Consider the following 25,071-nt stretch of genomic DNA (forward strand, 5'->3'; position numbering starts at 1 on the left):
TGATGTCTATACCCTAGGTGATGTCTATACCCTAGGTGATGTCTATACCCTAGGTGATGTCTATACCCTAGGTGATGTCTATACCTAGGTGATGTCTATACCCTAGGTGATGTCTATACCCTAGGTGATGTCTATACCCTAGGTGATGTCTATACCCTAGGTGATGTCTATACCCTAGGTGATGTCTATACCCTAGGTGATGTCTATACCCTAGGTGATGTCTATACCCTAGGTGATGTCACAACCCAGGTTGAGCCCTACATTACGAATTTAACTTTGGTCACTGCTTCTTTATGTGTATTTATTTCCTAGAAACAAGGGTGGCTCAAATTACCGCTTTGGCTCAATGTACTTTCCACGAATGTGGCTCACTTTTTAGCTCGGGACATTTATATGGCAACGAATCCATCAGCTTCAGGGCAGGCTAAACGTTACCCAGCCCGAAACAGTTCGCTTGAGTTCGTTCATCTATTATGAAGACATTTTGTGATGTTTCTGTTTAGTTTTAGACTTCAGTTTAGTTTTTTTTTCCGTCTGATCGGGTACACAACATCTTTTTCTGAACGCCAGCCAAAGTTCAGAACGGAAGTCTACGGCCCTTTTCGTAGGGATTCTTCAATAAAGTCTTTGTTGTCAATCAGCAAGAGACAAATAGTTTTCATTCACATTTTTTTTATTGAAAAAAATATATTAAAATGAAACATTTCTCGAGTTATCTTAGATGTATACTGGCTACAGTGTCTCAAAGTGGACATACAGGACTATTGGAGGCAGAGAGGCGATCAAAGATCAATTTCCTAAAATAGATTTAGAACTTTAAGACCCCTTGAAGTATCCCAAAAATATATAAGAAAATTATTTGATAAAAATGTTTTTGTGGCCTTACTGCTATTAGCCCATACAAACACAATGAATAACAGATTCACTACATGGAACAACAGGTAGTCCTTACTGCTATTAGCCCATACAAACACAATGAATAACAGATTCACTACATGGAACAACAGGTAGTCCTTACTGCTATTAGCCCATAGAAACACATTGAATAACAGATAGTCCTTACTGCTATTAGCCCATACAAACACAATGAATAACAGATAGTCCTTACTGCTATTAGCCAATAGAAACACAATGCATAACAGATTCACTACATGGAACAACAGGTAGTCCTTACTGCTATTAGCCCATAGAAACACAATGCATAACAGATTCACTACATGGAACAACAGGTAGTCCTTACTGCTATTAGCCAATAGAAACACAATGAATAACAGATTCACTACATGGAACAACAGATAGTCCTTACTGCTATTAGCCCATAGAAACACAATGAATAACAGATAGTCCTTACTGCTATTAGCCCATACAAACACAATGAATAACAGGTAGTCCTTACTGCTATTAGCCCATACAAACACAATGAATAACAGATAGTCCTTACTGCTATTAGCCCATAGAAACACAATGAATAACAGATAGTCCTTACTGCTATTAGCCCATACAAACACAATGAATAACAGGTAGTCCTTACTGCTATTAGCCCATAGAAACACAATGAATAACAGATAGTCCTTACTGCTATTAGCCCATAGAAACACAATGAATAACAGATAGTCCTTACTGCTATTAGCCCATAGAAACACAATGAATAACAGATAGTCCTTACTGCTATTAGCCCATACAAACACAATGAATAACAGGTAGTCCTTACTGCTATTAGCCCATAGAAACACAATGAATAACAGATAGTCCTTACTGCTATTAGCCCATAGAAACACAATGAATAACAGATAGTCCTTACTGCTATTAGCCCATAGAAACACAATGAATAACAGATAGTCCTTACTGCTATTAGCCCATACAAACACAATGAATAACAGGTAGTCCTTACTGCTATTAGCCCATACAAACACAATGAATAACAGATAGTCCTTACTGCTATTAGCCCATACAAACACAATGAATAACAGGTAGTCCTTACTGCTATTAGCCCATACAAACACAATGAATAACAGGTAGTCCTTACTGCTATTAGCCCATACAAACACAATGAATAACAGATAGTCCTTACTGCTATTAGCCCATACAAACACAATGAATAACAGGTAGTCCTTACTGCTATTAGCCCATACAAACACAATGAATAACAGATAGTCCTTACTGCTATTAGCCCATACAAACACAATGAATAACAGGTAGTCCTTACTGCTATTAGCCCATACAAACACAATGAATAACAGAAACTGCTATTAGCCCATACAAAACAATGAATAACAGGTAGTCCTTACTGCTATTAGCCCATACAAACACAATGAATAACAGATAGTCCTTACTGCTATTAGCCCATACAAACACAATGAATAACAGATAGTCCTTACTGCTATTAGCCCATACAAACACAATGAATAACAGGTAGTCCTTACTGCTATTAGCCCATACAAACACAATGCATAACAGATTCACTACATGGAACAACAGGTAGTCCTTACTGCTATTAGCCCATACAAACACAATGAATAACAGGTAGTCCTTACTGCTATTAGCCCATACAAACACAATGAATAACAGGTAGTCCTTACTGCTATTAGCCCATACAAACACAATGCATAACAGATAGTCCTTACTGCTATTAGCCCATACAAACACAATGAATAACAGATAGTCCTTACTGCTATTAGCCCATACAAACACAACGAATAACAGATAGTCCTTACTGCTATTAGCCCATACAAACACAATGAATAACAGATAGTCCTTACTGCTATTAGCCAATACAAACACAATGAATAACAGATAGTCCTTACTGCTATTAGCCAATACAAACACAATGAATAACAGATAGTCCTTACTGCTATTAGCCCATAGAAACACAATGAATAACAGATAGTCCTTACTGCTATTAGCCCATACAAACACAATGAATAACAGGTAGTCCTTACTGCTATTAGCCCATACAAACACAATGCATAACAGATTCACTACATGGAACAACAGGTAGTCCTTACTGCTATTAGCCCATACAAACACAATGAATAACAGGTAGTCCTTACTGCTATTAGCCCATACAAACACAATGAATAACAGATAGTCCTTACTGCTATTAGCCCATACAAACACAATGAATAACAGGTAGTCCTTACTGCTATTAGCCCATACAAACACAATGAATAACAGATAGTCCTTACTGCTATTAGCCCATACAAACACAATGAATAACAGATAGTCCTTACTGCTATTAGCCCATACAAACACAATGAATAACAGATAGTCCTTACTGCTATTAGCCCATACAAACACAATGAATAACAGATAGTCCTTACTGCTATTAGCCCATACAAACACAATGAATAACAGGTAGTCCTTACTGCTATTAGCCCATACAAACACAATGCATAACAGATTCACTACATGGAACAACAGGTAGTCCTTACTGCTATTAGCCCATACAAACACAATGAATAACAGATTAACTACATGGAACAACAGAAAATCTAAAGAAATTTTGTTCTAAAATGTATTTCTTATATGTGAGAAAGATCAGGAAACATCATTATTATTATTATGATTTTTAAAATGTATTTACCCCCCTTTTTGTGGCACTAAACAGTCTTCTTATATAATATTTATATATTTATATCATAAATGTTTTCGTCTGGTATCACAGGACCGTCAGAAGAGTTTTGTGAGGTCTGTGGGCATCCTTGAGACTCTCACCTTTCCTCAGAGCGGTCATATTAGTCTGTTTGGATGCTACAGACAAAAGTTGGCAGATCGGCTGTACCGACTTCAGACGAGTCCCAAGACGCTTGTGGGGGTCGTATAGCAAAACCGAGAACAACATCGTGTTCGTCAGAGTCTCATCTCTGAGAACACTGAGAAACCTGTCCGGGGGTGTCCTCGGATGGGGCCACAGTGTCTCCTGACCCCTCCTGTCTCAGCCTCCAGTATGTATGCTGCAGTAGTTTATGTGTCGGGGGGCTGGGGTCAGCTTGTTATATCTGGAGTACTTCTCCTGTCCTATTCGGTGTCCTGTGTGAATTTAAGTGTGCTCTCTCTAATTCTCTCTTTCTTTTTCTCTCTCTCAGAGGACCTGAGCCCTAGGACCATGCCTCAGGACTACCTGACACGATGACTCCTTGCTGTCCCCAGTCCACCTGGCCGTACTGCTGCTCCAGTTTCAACTGTTCTGCCTTATTATTATTGGACCATGCTGGTCCTTTATGAACATTTGAACATCTTGGCCATGTTCTGTTATAATCTCCACCCGGCACAGCCAGAAGAGGACTGGCCACCCCACATAGCCTGGTTCCTCTCTAGGCTTCTTCCTAGGTTTTGGCCTTTCTAGGGAGTTTTTCCTAGCCACCGTGCTTCTACACCTGCATTGCTTGCTGTTTGGGGTTTTAGACTGGGTTTCTGTACAGCACTTTGAGATATCAGCTGATGTATTTGGGGCGGCAGGGTAGCCTAGTGGTTAGCGTGTTGGACTAGTAACCGAAAGGTTGCAAGTTCAAATCCCCGAGCTGACAAGGTACAATTCTGTCGTTCTGCCCCTGAACAGGCAGTTAACCCACTGTTCCTAGGCCGTCATTGAAAATAAGAATTTGTTCTTAACTGACTTGCCTAGTAAAATAAAGGTAAAATTAAAAATTAAAAAATTAAAATGTACGAAAATGTGGCTTTATGAATCAATTTGATTTTGACTTCTAGCAGCACCAGGGACCGACCAGGACCGACCCTGCTTACCTTCAGAGGCAATCCAGCAGGGTGGTTGAAATGATTTGCTATTGAGATTTTAAAAAACAACTGTATTGGACCTTTACGAAATCGACAAGAGTCAGGAAGTTTCGTCCTGTTCTTCTGAATGTTAAGTTTCAGTGTCTGCTCAGCCCTGTTCTTCTGAATGTTAAGTTTCAGTGTCTACTCAGCCCTGTTCTTCTGAATGTTAAGTTTCAGTGTCTGCTCAGCCCTGTTCTTCTGAATGTTAAGTTTCAGTGTCTGCTCAGCCCTGTTCTTCTGAATGTTAAGTTTCAGTGTCTGCTCAGCCCTGTTCTTCTGAATGTTAAGTTTCAGTGTCTGCTCAGCCCTGTTCTTCTGAATGTTAAGTTTCAGTGTCTGCTCAGCCCTGTTCTTCTGAATGTTAAGTTTCAGTGTCTGCTCAGCCCTGTTCTTCTGAATGTTAAGTTTCAGTGTCTGCTCAGCCCTGTTCTTCTGAATGTTAAGTTTCAGTGTCTGCTCAGCCCTGTTCTTCTGAATGTTAAGTTTCAGTGTCTGCTCAGCCCTGTTCTTCTGAATGTTAAGTTTCAGTGTCTGCTCAGCCCTGTTCTTCTGAATGTTAAGTTTCAGTGTCTGCTCAGCCCTGTTCTTCTGAATGTTAAGTTTCAGTGTCTGCTCAGCCCTGTTCTTCTGAATGTTAAGTTTCAGTGTCTGCTCAGCCCTGTTCTTCTGAATGTTAAGTTTCAGTGTCTGCTCAGCCCTGTTCTTCTGAATGTTAAGTTTCAGTGTCTGCTCAGCCCTGTTCTTCTGAATGTTAGTTTCAGTTTCAGTTCTGTTTCAGTCTGCTCAGCCCTGTTCTTCTGAATGTTAAGTTTCAGTGTCTGCTCAGCCCTGTTCTTCTGAATGTTAAGTTTCAGTGTCTGCTCAGCCCTGTTCTTCTGAATGTTAAGTTTCAGTGTCTGCTCAGCCCTGTTCTTCTGAATGTTAAGTTTCAGTGTCTGCTCAGCCCTGTTCTTCTGAATGTTAAGTTTCAGTGTCTGCTCAGCCCTGTTCTTCTGAATGTTAAGTTTCAGTGTCTGCTCAGCCCTGTTCTTCTGAATGTTAAGTTTCAGTGTCTGCTCAGCCCTGTTCTTCTGAATGTTAAGTTTCAGTGTCTGCTCAGCCCTGTTCTTCTGAATGTTAAGTTTCAGTGTCTGCTCAGCCCTGTTCTTCTGAATGTTAAGTTTCAGTGTCTGCTCAGCCCTGTTCTTCTGAATGTTAAGTTTCAGTGTCTGCTCAGCCCTGTTCTTCTGAATGTTAAGTTTCAGTGTCTGCTCAGCCCTGTTCTTCTGAATGTTAAGTTTCAGTGTCTGCTCAGCCCTGTTCTTCTGAATGTTAAGTTTCAGTGTCTGCTCAGCCCTGTTCTTCTGAATGTTAAGTTTCAGTGTCTGCTCAGCCCTGTTCTTCTGAATGTTAAGTTTCAGTGTCTGCTCAGCCCTGTTCTTCTGAATGTTAAGTTTCAGTGTCTGCTCAGCCCTGTTCTTCTGAATGTTAAGTTTCAGTGTCTGCTCAGCCCTGTTCTTCTGAATGTTAAGTTTCAGTGTCTGCTCAGCCCTGTTCCTCTGAATGTTAAGTTTCAGTGTCTGCTCAGCCCTGTTCTTCTGAATGTTATGTTTCAGTGTCTGCTCAGCCCTGTTCCTCTGAATGTTAAGTTTCAGTGTCTGCTCAGCCCTGTTCTTCTGAATGTTAAGTTGTTCACTGTTTGCCAGAGCGCCATGTGTCTTCACTGACTACCACCATATGGGATGAACATGGATGATCAACTAACAGATTAATTGATGATTCACTTTTCCAACAAACACGCTGAGAAAACTGGCACACACACAGAACATAACATGTAACACAACATATAACATGTAACACAACATGTACTGTGAGATATAACGTGACGTGTAACAAACATGATTGCAAACAAAGAGAACTAAGTGGTGGTATAACAAATGTACGTTCTGATTGTTGTCGTTGTTTCTCAGTTCTGTCAATGACTCTCTCTCTCTCTGATGCTCTGTTCTGTCAATGACTCTCTCTCTCTCTCTGATGCTCAGTTCTGTCAATGACTCTCTCTCTCTCTCTGATGCTCAGTTCTGTCAATGACTCTCTCTCTCTCTCTGATGCTCAGTTCTGTCAATGACTCTCTCTCTCTCTGATGCTCAGTTCTGTCAATGACTCTTTCTCTCTCTCTGATGCTCAGTTCTGTCAATGACTCTCTCTCTCTCTCTGATGCTCAGTTCTGTCAATGACTCTCTCTCTCTCTCTGATGCTCAGTTCTGTCAATGACTCTCTCTCTCTCTCTGATGCTCAGTTCTGTCAATGACTTTCTCTCTCTCTCTGATGCTCAGTTCTGTCAATGACTCTCTCTCTCTGATGCTCAGTTCTGTCAATGACTCTCTCTCTCTCTCTCTGATGCTCTGTTCTGTCAATGACTCTCTCTCTCTCTGATGCTCAGTTCTGTCAATGACTCTCTCTCTCTCTGATGCTCAGTTCTGTCAATGACTCTCTCTCTCTCTCTGATGCTCAGTTCTGTCAATGACTCTCTCTCTCTCTCTGATGCTCAGTTCTGTCAATGACTCTCTCTCTCTCTCTGATGCTCTGTTCTGTCAATGACTCTCTCTCTCTCTCTCTGATGCTCAGTTCTGTCAATGACTCTCTCTCTCTCTCTGATGCTCAGTTCTGTCAATGACTCTCTCTCTCTCTCTGATGCTCAGTTCTGTCAATGACTCTCTCTCTCTCTGATGCTCTGTTCTGTCAATGACTCTCTCTCTCTCTCTGATGCTCAGTTCTGTCAATGACTCTCTCTCTCTCTCTGATGCTCAGTTCTGTCAATGACTCTCTCTCTCTCTGATGCTCAGTTCTGTCAATGACTCTCTCTCTCTCTCTGATGCTCTGTTCTGTCAATGACTCTCTCTCTCTCTCTGATGCTCTGTTCTGTCAATGACTCTCTCTCTCTCTCTCTGATGCTCAGTTCTGTCAATGACTCTCTCTCTCTGATGCTCAGTTCTGTCAATGACTCTCTCTCTCTCTCTGATGCTCTGTTCTGTCAATGACTCTCTCTCTCTCTGATGCTCAGTTCTGTCAATGACTCTCTCTCTCTCTCTGATGCTCAGTTCTGTCAATGACTCTCTCTCTCTCTCTGATGCTCTGTTCTGTCAATGACTCTCTCTCTCTCTCTGATGCTCAGTTCTGTCAATGACTCTCTCTCTCTCTGATGCTCTGTTCTGTCAATGACTCTCTCTCTCTCTCTGATGCTCAGTTCTGTCAATGACTCTCTCTCTCTCTCTGATGCTCAGTTCTGTCAATGACTCTCTCTCTCTCTCTCTGATGCTCAGTTCTGTCAATGACTCTCTCTCTCTCTCTGATGCTCAGTTCTGTCAATGACTCTCTCTCTCTCTCTGATGCTCTGTTCTGTCAATGACTCTCTCTCTCTCTCTGATGCTCTGTTCTGTCAATGACTCTCTCTCTCTCTCTGATGCTCAGTTCTGTCAATGACTCTCTCTTTCTCTCTGATGCTCAGTTCTGTCAATGACTCTCTCTCTCTCTCTGATGCTCAGTTCTGTCAATGACTCTCTCTCTCTCTCTGATGCTCTGTTCTGTCAATGACTCTCTCTCTCTCTGATGCTCTGTTCTGTCAATGACTCTCTCTCTCTCTGATGCTCAGTTCTGTCAATGACTCTCTCTCTGATGCTCAGTTCTGTCAATGACTCTCTCTCTCTCTCTGATGCTCTGTTCTGTCAATGACTCTCTCTCTCTCTCTCTCTCTGATGCTCAGTTCTGTCAATGACTCTCTCTCTCTCTCTGATGCTCTGTTCTGTCAATGACTCTCTCTTTCTCTCTGATGCTCTGTTCTGTCAATGACTCTCTCTCTCTCTCTCTGATGCTCTGTTCTGTCAATGACTCTCTCTTTCTCTCTGATGCTCAGTTCTGTCAATGACTCTCTCTCTCTCTGATGCTCAGTTCTGTCAATGACTCTCTCTCTCTGATGCTCAGTCCTGTCAATGACTCTCTCCCTCTCTGATGCTCAGTTCTGTCAATGACTCTCTCTCTCTCTCTGATGCTCTGTTCTGTCAATGACTCTCTCTCTATCTGATGCTCAGTTCTGTCAATGACTCTCTCTCTCTGATGCTCAGTTCTGTCAATGACTCTCTCTCTCTCTGATGCTCTGTTCTGTCAATGACTCTCTCTCTCTCTCTGATGCTCAGTTCTGTCAATGACTCTCTCTCTCTGATGCTCAGTTCTGTCAATGACTCTCTCTCTCTCTCTGATGCTCAGTTCTGTCAATGACTCTCTCTCTCTCTGATGCTCTGTTCTGTCAATGACTCTCTCTCTCTCTGATGCTCAGTTCTGTCAATGACTCTCTCTCTCTGATGCTCAGTTCTGTCAATGACTCTCTCTCTCTCTGATGCTCAGTTCTGTCAATGACTCTCTCTCTCTCTCTGATGCTCTGTTCTGTCAATGACTCTCTCTCTCTCTGATGCTCAGTTCTGTCAATGACTCTCTCTCTCTCTCTGATGCTCAGTTCTGTCAATGACTCTCTCTCTCTGATGCTCTGTTCTGTCAATGACTCTCTCTCTCTCTGATGCTCTGTTCTGTCAATGACTCTCTCTCTCTCTGATGCTCAGTTCTGTCAATGACTCTCTCTCTCTCTCTGATGCTCAGTTCTGTCAATGACTCTCTCTCTCTCTCTGATGCTCTGTTCTGTCAATGACTCTCTCTCTCTCTGATGCTCTGTTCTGTCAATGACTCTCTCTCTCTCTCTGATGCTCAGTTCTGTCAATGACTCTCTCTCTCTCTCTGATGCTCAGTTCTGTCAATGACTCCCTCTCTCTCTCTGATGCTCTGTTCTGTCAATGACTCTCTCTCTCTCTCTGATGCTCAGTTCTAGTGATTCATCGACTCATTAGTAACACAGTCCAATGTTTGTGTGTGTGTGTGTGCGTGCGTGCGTGCGTGCGTGCGTGTGTGTGTGTCTTTATACCCACACAGAAACAATAGTAATTATGTTGGAAGAAAATGTCTTCAGTTGGTATTTGTCGGTGTTTTTTGTAAACTGCTAGATTTGAGCAGTGGAAGATTGGATACCCATCAAATCAAATCCCATTTTATTAGTCACATGCGCCAAATACAACAGACCTTACAGTGAAATGCTTACTTACGAGCCCCTAACCAGCAATGAATTTAAAAACAATAAGGATAAGAATAAGAAATAAAAGTAACAAGTAATTAAAGAGCAGCAGTATATACAGGGTGGTACCAGTACAGAGTCAATGTTCAGGGGTACCAGTACAGAGTCAATGTTCAGGGGTACCAGTACAGAGTCAATGTGCAGGGGTAACAGTACAGAGTCAATGTGCAGGGGTACCAGTACAGAGTCAATATGCAGGGGTACCAGTACAGAGTCAATGTGCAGGGGTACCAGTACAGAGTCAATGTGCAGGGGTACCAGTACAGAGTCAATATGCAGGGGTACCAGTACAGAGTCAATGTGCAGGGGTACCAGTACAGAGTCAATGTGCAGGGGTACCAGTACAGAGTCAATGTGCAGGGGTACCAGTACAGAGTCAATGTGCAGGGGTACCAGTACAGAGTCAATGTGCAGGGGTACCAGTACAGAGTCAATGTGCAGGGGTACCAGTACAGAGTCAATGTGCAGGGGTATCAGTACAGAGTCAATGTGCAGGGGTACCAGTACAGAGTCAATGTGCAGGGGTACCAGTACAGAGTCAATGTGCAGGGGTACCAGTACAGAGTCAATATGCAGGGGTACCAGTACAGAGTCAATGTGCAGGGGTACCAGTACAGAGTCAATGTGCAGGGGTACCAGTACAGAGTCAATGTGCAGGGGTACCAGTACAGAGTCAATGTGCAGGGGTACCAGTACAGAGTCAATGTGCAGGGGTACCAGTACAGAGTCAATGTGCAGGGGTACCAGTACAGAGTCAATGTGCAGGGGTACCAGTACAGAGTCAATGTGCAGGGGTACTGGTTAGTTGAGGTAATATGTACATTTAGGTAGAGTTAGTGACTATGCATAGATGATAACAGCAGAGAGTAGTAGTGGTGTAAAACAGGGGGAGAGAGGGGGGGGGAATGCAAATAGTCTGGGTAACCATTTGATTAAATGTTCAGGAGTCTGATGTCTTGGGGGTAGAAGCTGTTTAGAAGCTTCTTGGACCTAGACTTGGCGCTCCGGTACCGCTTGCCGTGCAGTAGCAGAGAGAACAGTCTATGACTCGGGTGGCTGGAGCATTTGCCAATTTTTAGGGCCTTCCTCTGACACCGCCTGACATGGACGTACTGGGCCCTTCGCACTACCCTCTGTAGTGCCTTGCGTACGGAAGCCGAGCAATTGCCATACCAGGCGGTGATGCTCTCGATGGCACAGTTGTAAAACCTATTGAGGATCTGATGACTCATGCCAATTTTTTTCCTGAGGGGGAAAAGGTTTTGTCATGCCCTCTTTGTCTTGGTGTGCTTGGACCATGTTAGTTAGTTGGTGATGTGAACACCAAGGAACTTGAAGCGCTCAACCTGCTCCAATGCAGCCCCGTCGATGAGAATGGGGGCGTGCTTGGTCCTCTCTTTCCTGTAGTTCCTGTAGTCCACCATCAACTCCTGTCTTGATCACATTGAGGGAGAGGTTGTGTTCTGGCACCACACGGCCAGGTCTCTGACCTCCTACCTATAGGCTGTCTCGTCGTTGTCGGTGATCTGTTGTGTCATTGGCAAACTTAATAATGATTTTGGAGTCGTGCCAAGCTGTGCAGTCATGAGTGAACAGGGAGTACAGGAGGGGACTGAGCACGCGCCCCTGAGGGACTCCTGTGTTGAGGATCAGCGTGACGGATGTATTGTTACCTACCCTTACCACCCAGGAGCGGCCCGTCAGGAAGTTCAGGATCCAGTTGCAGAGGGAGGTGTTTAGTCCCAGGGTCCTTAGCTTATTGATGAGTTTTGAGTTCACTATGGTGTTGAATGCTGAGCTGTAGACAATGAATAGCATTCTCACATAGGCATTCCTTTTGTCCAGGTGGGAAAGGGCAGTGTGAAGTGCTATAGAGATTGCATCATCTGTAGATCTGTTGGGGCGGAATATGCAAATTGGAGTGGGTCTAGGGTTTCTGGAATAACATGACTGGCCTTTCAAAGCACTTCATGGCTACAGACGTGAGTGCTATGGGTCTGTAGTCATTGAGGCAGGTTACCTCAGTTTTCTTGTGCACAGGCACTATGGTGGTCTGCTTAAAACATGTTGGTATTACAGACTCGGACAGGGAGAGGTTGAAAATGTCTGAGAAGACACTTGCCAATTGGTCAGTGCATGCTCGCAGTACACGTCCTGGTAATCCATCTGGCCCTGCGGCCTTGTGAATGTTTAGATATTTAAAGGTCTTAGTCACATTGGCTGTGGAGAGCATGATCGCACAGTCTTCTGGAACAGCTAGTGCTCTCATGCATTTTTCAGTGATATTTGCCTCGATGCGAGCATAGAACTAGTTTAGCTCATCTGGTAGACTCATGCCACTGGGCAGCTCTTGGCTTTGCTTCTCTTTGTAGTCTGTAATGGTTTGCAAGCCCTTCCACATCTGACAGGCATCAGAGCCGGTGTAGTACAATTTGATCTTAGTCCTGTATTGACGCTTTGCCTGTTTGATGGTTCATCGGAGGGCATAGAGGGATGTCTTAGAATCTTCCGGGTTAGCGTCCTGCTCCTTGAAAGCAGCAGCTCTACCCTTTAGCTCAGTGAGGATGTTGCCTGTAAACCATGGCTTCTGGTTGGGGTATGTACGCACGGTCACTGTGGGAACGACGTCATCGATGCACTTATTGATGAAGCCAATGACAGATGTGATGTACTCCTCAATGCCATCGGAGGAATCCCAGAACATATTCCAGTCTGCGATAGCAAAACAGTCCTGTAGCTTAGCATCTGCTTCATCTGTCCACTTTTTTATTGATCGAGTCACTGTTGCTTCCTGCTTTAATTTTAGCTTGTAGGCTGGACTCAGGAGGATAGAGTTAAGGTCAGATTTGCCAAATGGAGGGCGAGGGAGAGGTGTGTGTGGAGTAAAGAAGGTCAGGAGTTTTTTTCTCCTCTAGTTACACAATTAACATGCTGATATAAATTTGGTCAAATGGAATACAGCTCATTCAATGCTGTCTTAGTGTCAGCGTCAGTCTGTGGTGGTAGGTAAACAGTTACGAAAAATACAGATAAAAACTCTCTCGGTAGATAGTGTGGTCTACATCTTATCATGAGATACTCAGGCGAGCAATAGCTCGAGACTTCCTTAGGTATAGTGCACCAGCTGTTATTTACAACCACTGTTCTATCCTGCCGGTACAGCGTATCACCAGCCAGTTGTATGTTGATAGTGTCGTCGTTCAGCTGCAACTCCGTGAAGCATAAGATGTTACAGTTTTGAATGTCCCTTTGCAAGTTTAATCTTCCGCGTAGGTCATCTATTTTATTCTCCAAAGATTGCACGTTTGCTAGCAGAATAGAAGGAAGTTGGGGTTTATTCGATCGCCTACGAATTCTCAGAAGGCAGCCCCGCCCTCTGGCCCCTTTATCTCCGCCTCCTCTTCATGCAAATCACGGGGGCCTGTTCCCGAGAAATATATCACATCGGACTTGTTACAGGAAAAAAAGCATTCTGCTAGTCCGTGGTGAGTAATCACAGTCCTGATGTCCAGAAGTTATTTTCGGTCATAAGAGACGGTAGTGGCAACATTATGTACAAAATAATAAATAAAAAAAGTTACAAACAGCGCAAATAAACAAACAAAAAGACACAATTGTTTCGGGATATGTAAAATGTCAACCATCTTCTCCGGCTCCACTTTTCTGTCCTGGTGTGTCAGGGTAAGGAAGACTTTGCCCTAAAAGAGAAGCTGACAGAGCTGCCATCACACTGTGACCTTGTGGAATAAAGCTCTACAGTGTTTACAGACCTAGGGCCTAGGCATCATGCGATACCAACTGTCTGTACCTTTCATACTGTTTCATCATGGCCACCACGATCAAAGTCTGGGTCGGAGTAGGAGAGAGAGAGAGGCGCTCGGGGGCACCAGTTGGGGGTGTACCTCGGATTTGTGGGTAGGAACAGAAACACCACGACTCAGACATATCACACCACAGATTAGCCTAACCTGACAATGTTTACAAGATTAGGATTATTTAATCCTTTGATGAAAGGGAAGAATAATCTGTCACGGTAAAGCGCCATGGAATCATAATGGAATCACTAGAGATAGTGAAGGATACAGACGGTCAAATCGACACATTGTTCAGAATCCAGTTTTAATATGAATCAACCATCAAAAGCACAGGAAAACATTACCTCAGTACTGTTACAGGAAACCATTACCTCAGTACTGTTACAGGAAACCATTACCTCAGTACTGTTACAGGAAAACATTACCTCAGTACTGTTACAGGAAAACATTACCTCAGTACTGTTACAGGAAAACATTACCTCAGTACTGTTACAGGAAAACATTACCTCAGTACTGTTACAGGAAAACATTACCTCAGTACTGTTACAGGAAAACATTACCTCAGTACTGTTACAGGAAAACATTACCTCAGTACTGTTACAGGAAAACATTACCTCAGTACTGTTACAGGAAAACATTACCTCAGTACTGTTACAGGAAAACAATAACCTCAGTACTGTTACAGGGAAACAGATGAACTGTATAAAGAGCTCATTTACTTGGCATCATTCACAGACGGTTAGGAATTGGACATGAAGAACCTACACAAATAGGTATGTTTATTTTCCTCACCCAAATATGTAAACTTAATTGTATATAACTATAAATATATAACTTAATTGTATATACATCAAGGTTTGTCATCCCTCCTATAGAATCTCAACTTGATGTTCGTAGAGCGATTGAGGTATACCATTCTGTGGGATCATATCTATCTGGCAGAAGAAGCTTCAGTTGAGAGGACAATACCTATTGGCTTTGTGGACATTTTTACATTACTCATTTTTATTTAGCAACTTCTTGATTTAGCGGGCACAAATAAGAAAGAAAAAAACTAGACTTAATAGTTTTAAAGAACAAGTCCTGTTTAGAGAGCTCACTTTGAGTTGATTGTTGTTGTTCAATTTGGTTTAGTAACCCTTAGTAACCATATATAATATATGCCATTTAGCAGATGCTTTTATCCAAAGCGACTTACAGTCATGTGTGCATACATTCTACGTATGGGTGGTCCCGGGAATCGAACCCACTACCCTGGCGTTACAAGCGCCATGCTCTACCAACTGAGCTACAGAAGGACTACATATATATATATATACTAAACCATATATATATATATATATATAGGCCTATTATGTGTATAACCCTTCACTGTAGAGTAGATTAGAGTCTTGGAGGGGGAGAATAATGCTTTAAGTGCTTTATAACGGCCAATATTTACAAAAGGAGATTCTTCATAATTACAAAATAGAGAAGATTTGTATTCAACTGCATTGTATTCCAAAAACAATGACAACGTAGGACTACTTACTATACTTACCAATTTGTTTCTCAACAGACATTTAAAACAAACAAATATATTTATTGCAAATGTATTTTCTATATAGTATTACTAACATGTATTTATTATAACATTATTAAAACATTTTATTAAGAGTCTTGGTACACATGCATGATTTTTTTTTGATGAGTGGACTCAGAAAGAGAACAGTATTGTACAAAATAATAATAATAATTACAGTTTATAAAAATGCACTTTTTTTGTAGCACCTTTGGTTTTCTGTGTTCCGCACAAAAGCACCTCTGTGGTTGTATCTGGAGCAAAACTGGAGCTACCAGACAGGGAGGCTGGGCTGGGGGAGGGACGAGGGGACTGGAGCTACCAGACAGGGAGGCTGGGCTGGGGGAGGGACGAGGAGACTGGAGCTACCAGACAGGGAGGCTGGGCTGGGGAGGGACGAGGAGACTGGAGCTACCAGACAGGGAGGCTGGGCTGGGGGAGGGACGAGGGGACTGGAGCTACCAGACAGGGAGGCTGGGCTGGGGGAGGGATGAGGAGACTGGAGCTACCAGACAGGGAGGCTGGGCTGGGGGAGGGACGAGGAGACTGGAGCTACCAGACAGGGAGGCTGGGCTGGGGGAGGGACGAGGAGACTGGAGCTACCAGACAGGGAGGCTGGGCTGGGGGAGGGACGAGGAGACTGGAGCTACCAGACAGGGAGGCTGGGCTGGGGAGGGATGAGGAGACTGGAGCTACCAGACAGGGAGGCTGGGCTGGGGGAGGGACGAGGGGACTGGAGCTACCAGACAGGGAGGCTGGGCTGGGGGAGGGACGAGGAGACTGGAGCTACCAGACAGGGAGGCTGGGGGAGGGACGAGGAGACTGGAGCTACCAGACAGGGAGACTGGGGAAGGGAGGAGGGGACTGGAGCTACCAGACAGGGAGGCTGGGGAAGGGAGGAGGGGACTGGAGCTACCAGACAGGGAGGCTGGGGAAGGGAGGAGTGGACTGGAGCTACCAGACAGGGAGACTGGGGAAGGGAGGAGGGGACTGGAGCTACCAGACAGGGAGACTGGGGAAGGGAGGAGGGGACTGGAGCTACCAGACAGGGAGGCTGGGCTGGGGGAGGGACGAGGGGACTGGAGCTACCAGACAGGGAGGCTGGGCTGGGGGAGGGACGAGGAGACTGAAGCTACCAGACAGGGAGGCTGGGGGAGGGACGAGGAGACTGGAGCTACCAGACAGGGAGGCTGGGGGAGGGAGGAGGGGACTGGAGCTACCAGACAGGGAGGCTGGGGAAGGGAGGAGGGGACTGGAGCTACCAGACAGGGAGGCTGGGGAAGGGAGGAGTGGACTGGAGCTACCAGACAGGGAGGCTGGGGAAGGGAGGAGGGGACTGGAGCTACCAGACAGGGAGGCTGGGGAAGGGACGAGGAGACTAGAGCTACCAGACAGGGAGGCTGAGGAAGGGAGTAGGGGACTGGAGCTACCAGACAGGGAGGCTGGGGAAGGGAGGAGGGGACTGGAGCTACCAGACAGGGAGGCTGAGGAAGGGAGGAGGGGACTGGAGCTACCAGACAGGGAGGCTGGGGAAGGGAGGAGGGGACTGGAGCTACCAGACAGGGAGGCTGGGGAAGGGAGGAGGGGACTGGAGCTACCAGACAGGGAGGCTGGGGGAGAAGGGAGGAAGGGGGCTTGGCAGGTGAGTGGAACGTCTCTCTAGATGAGGTCATGGGGTACGGGACGAGAAGGGGGAAAGACGAGGAGAGGAAAGGGGGGCGTTGGGGTGAGTGGAACGTCTCTCTAGATGAGGTCATGGGGTACGGGACGAGAAAGGGGAAAGACGAGGAGAGGAAAGGGGGCGTTGGGGTGAGTGGAACGTCTCTCTAGATGAGGTCATGGGGTACGGGACGAGAAGGGGGAAAGACGAGGAGAGGAAAGAGGGGCGTTGGGGTGAGTGGAACGTCTCTCTAGATGAGGTCATGGGGTACGGGACGAGAAGGGGGAAAGACGAGGAGAGGAAAGGGGGCGTTGGGGTGAGTGGAACGTCTCTAGATGAGGTCATGGGGTACGGGACGAGAAGGGGGAAAGACGAGGAGAGGAAAGGGGGCGTTGGGGTGAGTGGAACGTCTCTCTAGATGAGGTCATGGGGTACGGGACGAGAAGGGGGAAAGACGAGGAGAGGAAAGGGGGCGTTGGGGTGAGTGGAACGTCTCTAGATGAGGTCATGGGGTACGGGACGAGAAGGGGGAAAACGAGGAGAGGAAAGGGGGCGTTGGGGTGAGTGGAACGTCTCTCTAGATGAGGTCATGGGGTACGGGACGAGAAGGGGGAAAGACGAGGAGAGGAAAGGGGGCGTTGGGGTGAGTGGAACGTCTCTCTAGATGAGGTCATGGGGTATGGGACGAGAAGGGGGAAAGACGAGGAGTGGAAAGGGGGCGTTGGGGTGAGTGGAACGTCTCTCTAGATGAGGTCATGGGGTACGGGACGAGAAGGGGAAAGACGAGGAGAGGAAAGGGGGCGTTGGGGTGAGTGGAACGTCTCTCTAGATGAGGTCATGGGGTACGGGACGAGAAGGGGGAAAGACGAGGAGAGGAAAGGGGGCGTTGGGGTGAGTGGAACGTCTCTCTAGATGAGGTCATGGGGTACGGGACGAGAAGGGGGAAAGACGAGGAGAGGAAAGGGGGCGTTGGGGTGAGTGGAACGTCTCTCTAGATGAGGTCATGGGGTACGGGACGAGAAGGGGAAAGACGAGGAGAGGAAAGGGGGCGTTGGGGTGAGTGGAACGTCTCTAGATGAGGTCATGGGGTACGGGACGAGAAGGGGGAAAGACGAGGAGTGGAAAGGGGGCGTTGGGGTGAGTGGAACGTCTCTCTAGATGAGGTCATGGGGTACGGGACGAGAAGGGGGAAAGACGAGGAGAGGAAAGGGGGCGTTGGGGTGAGTGGAACGTCTCTCTAGATGAGGTCATGGGGTACGGGACGAGAAGGGGGAAAGACGAGGAGAGGAAAGGGGGCGTTGGGGTGAGTGGAACGTCTCTCTAGATGAGGTCATGGGGTACGGGACGAGAAGGGGGAAAGACGAGGAGAGGAAAGGGGGGCGTTGGGGTGAGTGGAACGTCTCTCTAGATGAGGTCATGGGGTACGGGACGAGAAGGGGGAAAGACGAGGAGAGGAAAGGGGGCGTTGGGGGTGAGTGGAACGTCTCTCTAGATGAGGTCATGGGGTACGGGACGAGAAGGGGGAAAGACGAGGAGAGGAAAGGGGGCGTTGGGGTGAGTGGAACGTCTCTAGATGAGGTCATGGGGTACGGGACGAGAAGGGGGAAAGACGAGGAGAGGAAAGGGGGCGTTGGGGTGAGTGGAACGTCTCTAGATGAGGTCATGGGGTACGGGACGAGAAGGGGGAAAGACGAGGAGAGGAAAGGGGGCGTTGGGGTGAGTGGAACGTCTCTCTAGATGAGGTCATGGGGTACGGGACGAGAAGGGGAAAGACGAGGAGAGGAAAGGGGGGCGTTGGGGTGAGTGGAACGTCTCTAGATGAGGTCATGGGGTACGGGACGAGAAGGGGGAAAGACGAGGAGAGGAAAGGGGGGCGTTGGGGTGAGTGGAACGTCTCTCTAGATGAGGTCATGGGGTACGGGACGAGAAGGGGGAAAGACGAGGAGAGGAAAGGGGGGCGTTGGGGTGAGTGGATCCTCCCTCTGTTTGCTGAAAGTGCACCACTGTCCGTCGACGGCATCAAACGTCCTTTATTCCTCATCTCCTGTTACAAAGGTAAAGTCACTATGTGATTGGCCCTACAAGGGCGAGGAGTGTTCCCCTGGGACAATGCTTCTACGACAGGGCAGAGGAGGGCGGCACGCTGTTCTCGAGTGGGGGGGGGGGCAGCGTGCTACTGGTCTGAAACTGGTGGTCTGATCACCTTATCAAGGATAAAAAACACAGGTTTGGTTTAGAGCCTGAGGCCAGGTCGAGTGGAGTATAGGGAGGGTGAGTGATTGATGTCAGGTATTCAGTCGGCAGTACAAGGCATGCATGGAACAGAACACCCTCTAACCCTGTCCTTCAGCTGGTCGGGGAGTCGGGGGGGGGGGGTGGTGGTCAGGTCCTAGCCCATGAAGCAGACAGGGCCCACCTCGAAACCGAACCGCTGGCTGGGTTCACCAAAGTCATTGAACATGACGTCGATGACGGGCACCTGGTCGATGCGAGGAGTGTTGATCTCCATCACCGTCTTGGAGTATCCCGACTTCAGCTGGAGAGGATAGAAGTGAAGACGGAGGAGGGGGGAGAGTGGAAGGGAAAGGGGAGGAGGGTGGAAGGGAAGGGAAGGCGGAGGAGGGGGGAGAGTGGAAGGGAAAGGGGAGGAGGGTGGAAGGGAAGGGAAGGCGGAGGAGGGGGAGGGTGGAAGGGAAAGGGGAGGAGGATAGAAGTGAAGACGGAGGAGGGGGAGAGTGGAAGGGAAGGTGAGGAGGATAGAAGTGAAGACGGAGGAGGGGGGAGAGTGGAAGGGAAAGGGGAGGAGGGGGAGAGTGGAAGGGAAAGGGGAGGAGGGGAGGGTGGAAGGGAAAGGTGAGGAGGATAGAAGTGAAGACGGAGGAGGGGGAGAGTGGAAGGGAAAGGGGAGGAGGGGGAGAGTGGAAGGGAAAGGGGAGGAGGGGGAGAGTGGAAGGGAAAGGGGAGGAGGGGGAGGGTGGAAGGGAAAGGTGAGGAGGATAGAAGTGAAGACGGAGGAGGAGGGGGAGAGTGGAAGGGAAAGGGAGGAGGGTGGAAGGGAAGGGAAGGCGGAGGAGGGGGGAGGGTGGAAGGGAAAGGGAAAGGGGAGGAGGATAGAAGTGAAGACGGAGGAGGGGGAGAGTGGAAGGGAAGGTGAGGAGGATAGAAGTGAAGACGGAGGAGGGGGAGAGTGGAAGGGAAAGGGGAGGAGGGGTGAGAGTGGAAGGGAAAGGGGAGGAGGGGGAGGGTGGAAGGGAAAGGTGAGGAGGATAGAAGTGAAGACGGAGGAGGGGGAGAGTGGAAGGGAAAGGGGAGGAGGGGGAGAGTGGAAGGGAAAGGGGAGGAGGGGGAGAGTGGAAGGGAAAGGGGAGGAGGGGGAGGGTGGAAGGGAAAGGTGAGGAGGATAGAAGTGAAGACGGAGGAGGGGGAGAGTGGAAGGGAAAGGGGAGGAGGGTGGAAGGGAAGGGAAGGCGGAGGAGGGGGAGGGTGGAAGGGAAAGGGGAGGAGGATAGAAGTGAAGACGGAGGAGGGGGAGAGTGGAAGGGAAGGTGAGGAGGATAGAAGTGAAGACGGAGGAGGGGGAGAGTGGAAGGGAAAGGGGAGGAGGATAGAAGTGAAGACGGAGGAGGGGGAGAGTGGAAGGGAAAGGGGAGGAGGATAGAAGTGAAGACGGAGGAGGGGGAGAGTGGAAGGGAAAGGGGAGGAGGATAGAAGTGAAGACGGAGGAGGGGGAGAGTGGAAGGGAAAGGGGAGGAGGGTGGAAGGGAAGACGGAGGAGGGGGAGAGTGGAAGGGAAAGGGGAGGAGGGTGGAAGTGAAGACGGAGGAGGGGGAGAGTGGAAGGGAAAGGGGAGGAGGATAGAAGTGAAGACGGAGGAGGGGGAGAGTGGAAGGGAAAGGGGAGGATGGGGAGAGTGGAAGGGAAGGCGGAGGAGGGGAGGGTGGAAGGGAAAGGGGAGGAGGGTGGAAGGGAAAGGCGGAGGATGGGGAGAGGGTGGAAGGAAAGGTGAGGAGGATAGAAGTGAAGACGGAGGAGGGGGAGAGTGGAAGGGAAAGGGGAGGAGGGTGGAAGGGAAAGGCGGAGGATGGGGAGAGTGGAAGGGAAAGGGGAGGAGGGTGGAAGGGAAGGCGGAGGAGGGGGAGGGTGGAAGGAAAGGTGAGGAGGATAGAAGTGAAGACGGAGGAGGGGGAGAGTGGAAGTGAAAGGGGAGGAGGGTGGAAGGGAAAGGCGGAGGAGGGGGGAGGGTGGAAGGAAAGGTGAGGAGGATAGAAGTGAAGACGGAGGAGGGGGAGAGTGGAAGGGAAAGGCGGAGGAGGGTGGAAGGGAAAGGTGAGGAGGGTGGAAGTGAAGACGGAGGAGGGGGAGAGTGGAAGGGAAAGGTGAGGAGGATAGAAGTGAAGACGGAGGAGGGGGAGAGTGGAAGGGAAAGGCGGAGGATGGGGAGAGTGGAAGGGAAGGCGGAGGAGGGTGGAAGGGAAAGGTGAGGAGGGTGGAAGGGAAGGCAGAGGAGGGGGAGGGTGGAAGGAAAAGGTGAGGAGGATAGAAGTGAAGACGGAGGAGGGGGAGAGTGGAAGAGAAAGGGGAGGAGGGTGGAAGGGAAAGGCGGAGGAGGGGGAGGGTGGAAGGGAAAGGTGAGGAGGGTGGAAGGGAAGGCAGAGGAGGGGAGAGGGTGGAAGGAAAAGGTGAGGAGGATAGAAGTGAAGACGGAGGAGGGGGAGAGTGGAAGGGAAAGGTGAGGAGGGTGGAAGTGAAAGGGGAGGAGGGTGGAAGTGAAAGGAGGAGGATAGAAGTGAAGACGGAGGAGGGGGGAGAGGAAGGAAAGGCGGAGGATGGGGAGAGTGGAAGGGAAAGGTGAGGAGGGTGGAAGGGAAGGGAAGGCGGAGGAGGGGGAGGGTGGAAGGAAAGGTGAGGAGGGTAGAAGTGAAGACGGAGGAGGGGGAGAGTGGAAGGAAGGCGGAGGAGGGGGAGGGTGGAAGGAAAGGTGAGGAGGGTGGAAGGGAAGGGAAGGCGGAGGAGGGGGAGGGTGGAAGGGAAAGGTGAGGAGGGTGGAAGGGAAGGGAAGGCGGAGGAGGGGGAGGGTGGAAGGAAAGGTGAGGAGGGTGGAAGGGAAGGGAAGGCGGAGGAGGGGGAGGGTGGAAGGAAAGGTGAGGAGGATAGAAGTGAAGACGGAGGAGGGGGAGAGTGGAAGGGAAAGGTGAGGAGGGTGTAAGGGAAGACGGAGGAGGGGGAGAGTGGAAGGGAAAGGTGAGGAGGGTGGAAGGAAGACGGAGGAGGGGGAGAGTGGAAGGAAAGGTGAGGAGGGTGGAAGGGAAGGCGGAGGAGGGGGAGGGTGGAAGGGAAAGGTGAGGAGGGTGGAAGGGAAGGCGGAGGAGGGGGAGGGTGGAAGGAAAGGTGGAGGAGGGGAAGGTGGAAGGGAAGGTGGAGGAGAGGGGAAGGGTGGAAGGGAAGGTGGAGAAGGGGGAGAGTGGAAGGGAAGGCGGAGGAGGGGAGGGTGGAAGGAAGGCGGAGGAGGGGAAGGGTGGAAGGGAAGGCGGAGGAGGGGGAGAGTGGAAGGGAAGGCAGAGGAGGGGAAGGGTGGAAGGGAAGGTGGAGGAGGAAGGGTGGAAGGGAAGGCGGAGAAGGGGGAGAGTGGAAGGGAAGGCGGAGGAGGGGGTGGAAGGGAAGGCAGAAGGGGGGAGAGGGAAGGGAAGGCGGAGGAGGGGGGGTGGAAGGGAAGGCGGAGGAGGGGGGTGAAAAGGAAGGCGGAGAAGGGGGAGAGTGGAAGGGAAGGCGGAGGAGGGGGGTGGAAGGGAAGGCGGAGAAGGGGGAGAGTGGAAGGGAAGGCGGAGGAGGGGGTGGAAGGGAAGGCAGAGGAGGGGGGTGGAAGGAAGGCGGAGGAGGGTGGAAGGAAAGGCGGAGGAGGGGGAGGGTAGAAGGGAAGGCAGACGAGGGGGGAAGGGAAGGCAGAGGAGGGGGAGGGTGGAAGGGAAGGCGGATGAGGGGGAGGGGGGAAGGGGAGGCGCAGTAGGGGGGAAGGGGGAAGGGAAGGCGGAGGAGGGGGAGGGGGGAAGGGAAGGCGCAGTAGGGGGAAGGGAAGGCAGAGGAGAGGAAGGGGAAAGAGAGGGTGGGACAAGGGAGAGCGAGTTACTGTGGTGATCAAGATCTGATAAAGAACTACCAGTTACCAGGATCAATATAACCTGTATAGAAAATAACCTAAACACCGCATATAATATAACCTAAATACTGTATATAATAGAAATATATTATATATATATATACATTCTGTATATAATATAACCTGTATATAATATAACCTAAATACTCTATGTAATATAACCTGTATATAATACAACCTAATTACTCTATGTAATATAACCTGTATATAATATAACCTAAATACTGTATATAATATAACATGTATATAATACAACCTAATTACTCTATGTAATATAACCTGTATATAATATAACCTGTATATAATATAACCTGTATATAATACAACTTAAATCCTGTATATAATATAACCTAATTACTCTATATAATATAACCTGTATATAATATAACCTGTATATAATATAACCTGTATATAATACAACCTAAATACTCTATGTAATATAACCTGTATATAATATAACCTGTATATAATATAGCCTGTATATAATACAACCTAATTACTCTATATAATATAACCTGTATATAATATAACCTGTATATAATACAACCTAAATACTCTATGTAATATAGTATATAATATAACCTGTATATAATATAACCTGTATATAATATAACCTGTATATAATATAACCTGTATATAATACAACCTAATTACTCTATGTAATATAACCTGTATATAATATAACCTGTATATAATATAACATGTATATAATACAACCTAATTACTCTATGTAATATAACCTGTATATAATATAACCTGTATATAATATAGCCTGTATATAATAAAACCTAAATACTCTATACAATATAACCTGTATATAATCTATACTGTGTCCTTACTGAGCATCCATCTGAAAGTGCCTTGATGAAGGGGTTATTATCGTAGGACATCTCCTCGTCGTTGTAACCCAGGAAGCGTAGAGCCTTGTCGTAGTCGTCTGCCTTGGCATCGTACCAGGCTACAGACTGGTGGCAGATGTAGGTGAAATTCTGACGGGCCGTTGAGCTGAGCAGCTTCAGGAAGGTCATCTGGACCGTCTGGATGGTGTTCTCCTCCATGTCCACATAGTTCAACTGGGGGAGGAGAGGGGGCGGAGGGGAGGTAGAGGAGAGGGGGCAGAGGGGGAGGAGAGGTAGAGGAGAGGGGGCAGAGGGGGAGGGGAGGTAGAGGAGAGGGGGCAGAGGAGAGGGGGCAGAGTGGGAGGGGAGGTAGAGGAGAGGGGGCAGAGGGGGAGGTAGAGGAGAGGGGGCAAGAGGGAGGGAGAGGGGAGGTGTAGGAGAGGGGCAGAGGGGAGGGAGAGGGGAGGGGAGGGGAGGGGGAGGGAGGGGAGGTAGAGGAGAGGGGCAGAGGGGGAGGGGAGGGGGAGGTAGAGGAGAGGGGGCAGAGGGGGAGGAGAGGTAGAGGAGAGGGGGCAGAGGGGGAGGGGAGGTAGAGGAGAGGGGGCAGAGGGGGAGGGGAGGTAGAGGAGAGGGGGCAGAGGGGGAGGAGAGGTAGAGGAGAGGGGGCAGAGGGGGAGGGGAGGTAGAGGAGAGGGGGCAGAGGGGGAGGGGAGGTAGAGGAGAGGGGGCAGAGGGGAGGTAGAGGAGAGGGGGCAAGGGGGAGGGAGAGGGGAGGTGTAGGAGAGGGGGCAGAGGGGAGGGAGAGGGAGGGGGAGGTAGAGGAGAGGGGGCAGGGGGAGGGGAGGGGGAGGTAGAGGAGAGGGGCAGAGGGGAGGGGAGGGGAGGTAGAGGAGAGGGGGCAGAGGGGAGGGGAGGGGAGGTAGAGGAGAGAGGGCAGAGGGGGAGGGGAGGTAGAGGAGAGGGGGCAGAGGGGGAGGTAGAGGAGAGAGGGCAGAGGGGGAGAGGAGGTAGAGGAGAGGGGGCAGAGGGGGAGGTAGAGGAGAGAGGGCAGAGGGGAGGGGAGGAGAGGGGGCAGAGGGGGAGGTAGAGGAGAGGGGGCAGAGGGGAGGTA

The 25,071-nt window shown here is 48.5% G+C and overlaps 2 protein-coding genes across 37 annotated transcripts in view; both read right to left on the bottom strand.

The window, feature by feature from the left end:
* Nucleotides 1–14,031: 14,031 nt before the first annotated feature.
* LOC118394359 (uncharacterized) lies at nt 14,032–19,008 on the bottom strand. 36 transcript variants are annotated; one of them, XM_052463125.1, is made up of 5 exons: nt 18,791–19,008; nt 18,297–18,380; nt 14,416–17,059; nt 14,145–14,198; nt 14,032–14,090 (listed from the first exon to the last, which is right to left on the bottom strand). In XM_052463125.1, exons 1-3 carry the CDS (start codon nt 19,006–19,008, stop codon nt 16,393–16,395), a joined length of 969 nt encoding a protein of 322 aa, XP_052319085.1. In that variant the 3' UTR covers nt 14,032–14,090; nt 14,145–14,198; nt 14,416–16,392. The 36 variants fall into 36 exon arrangements, with proteins under 36 accessions (XP_052319085.1, XP_052319084.1, XP_052319077.1 ...); XM_052463124.1 differs by having other exon boundaries at nt 14,032–14,117; nt 14,172–14,225; XM_052463117.1 differs by having other exon boundaries at nt 14,145–14,225.
* A 348-nt stretch (nt 19,009–19,356) lies between these two features.
* Nucleotides 19,357–25,071, bottom strand: part of LOC118377354 (collagen alpha-1(XI) chain-like) — a 233,450-nt gene continuing 227,735 nt past the window's right edge. The window contains 2 exon segments of the mRNA XM_052463126.1: nt 19,357–19,503; nt 23,961–24,194. Coding sequence (XP_052319086.1) covers nt 19,357–19,503; nt 23,961–24,194 — 381 coding nt within the window.

This window comes from Oncorhynchus keta, chromosome 15, assembly GCF_023373465.1.
Source record: "Oncorhynchus keta strain PuntledgeMale-10-30-2019 chromosome 15, Oket_V2, whole genome shotgun sequence".
NCBI classification, from domain to species: Eukaryota; Metazoa; Chordata; class Actinopteri; order Salmoniformes; family Salmonidae; genus Oncorhynchus; species Oncorhynchus keta.

Coding starts and splice junctions, on each gene's coding strand:
- LOC118394359 (XM_052463125.1), bottom strand. CDS start 19,008: ATGAGGAATAAAGGACGTTTGATGCCGTCGACGGACAGTGGTGCACTT. Junction 18,381..18,790: donor CTCGTCCCGTACCCCATGAC/CTCATCTAGAGA, acceptor GTACCCCATGAC/CTCATCTAGAGAGACGTTCC. Junction 17,060..18,296: donor CTCGTCCCGTACCCCATGAC/CTCATCTAGAGA, acceptor GTACCCCATGAC/CTCATCTAGAGAGACGTTCC.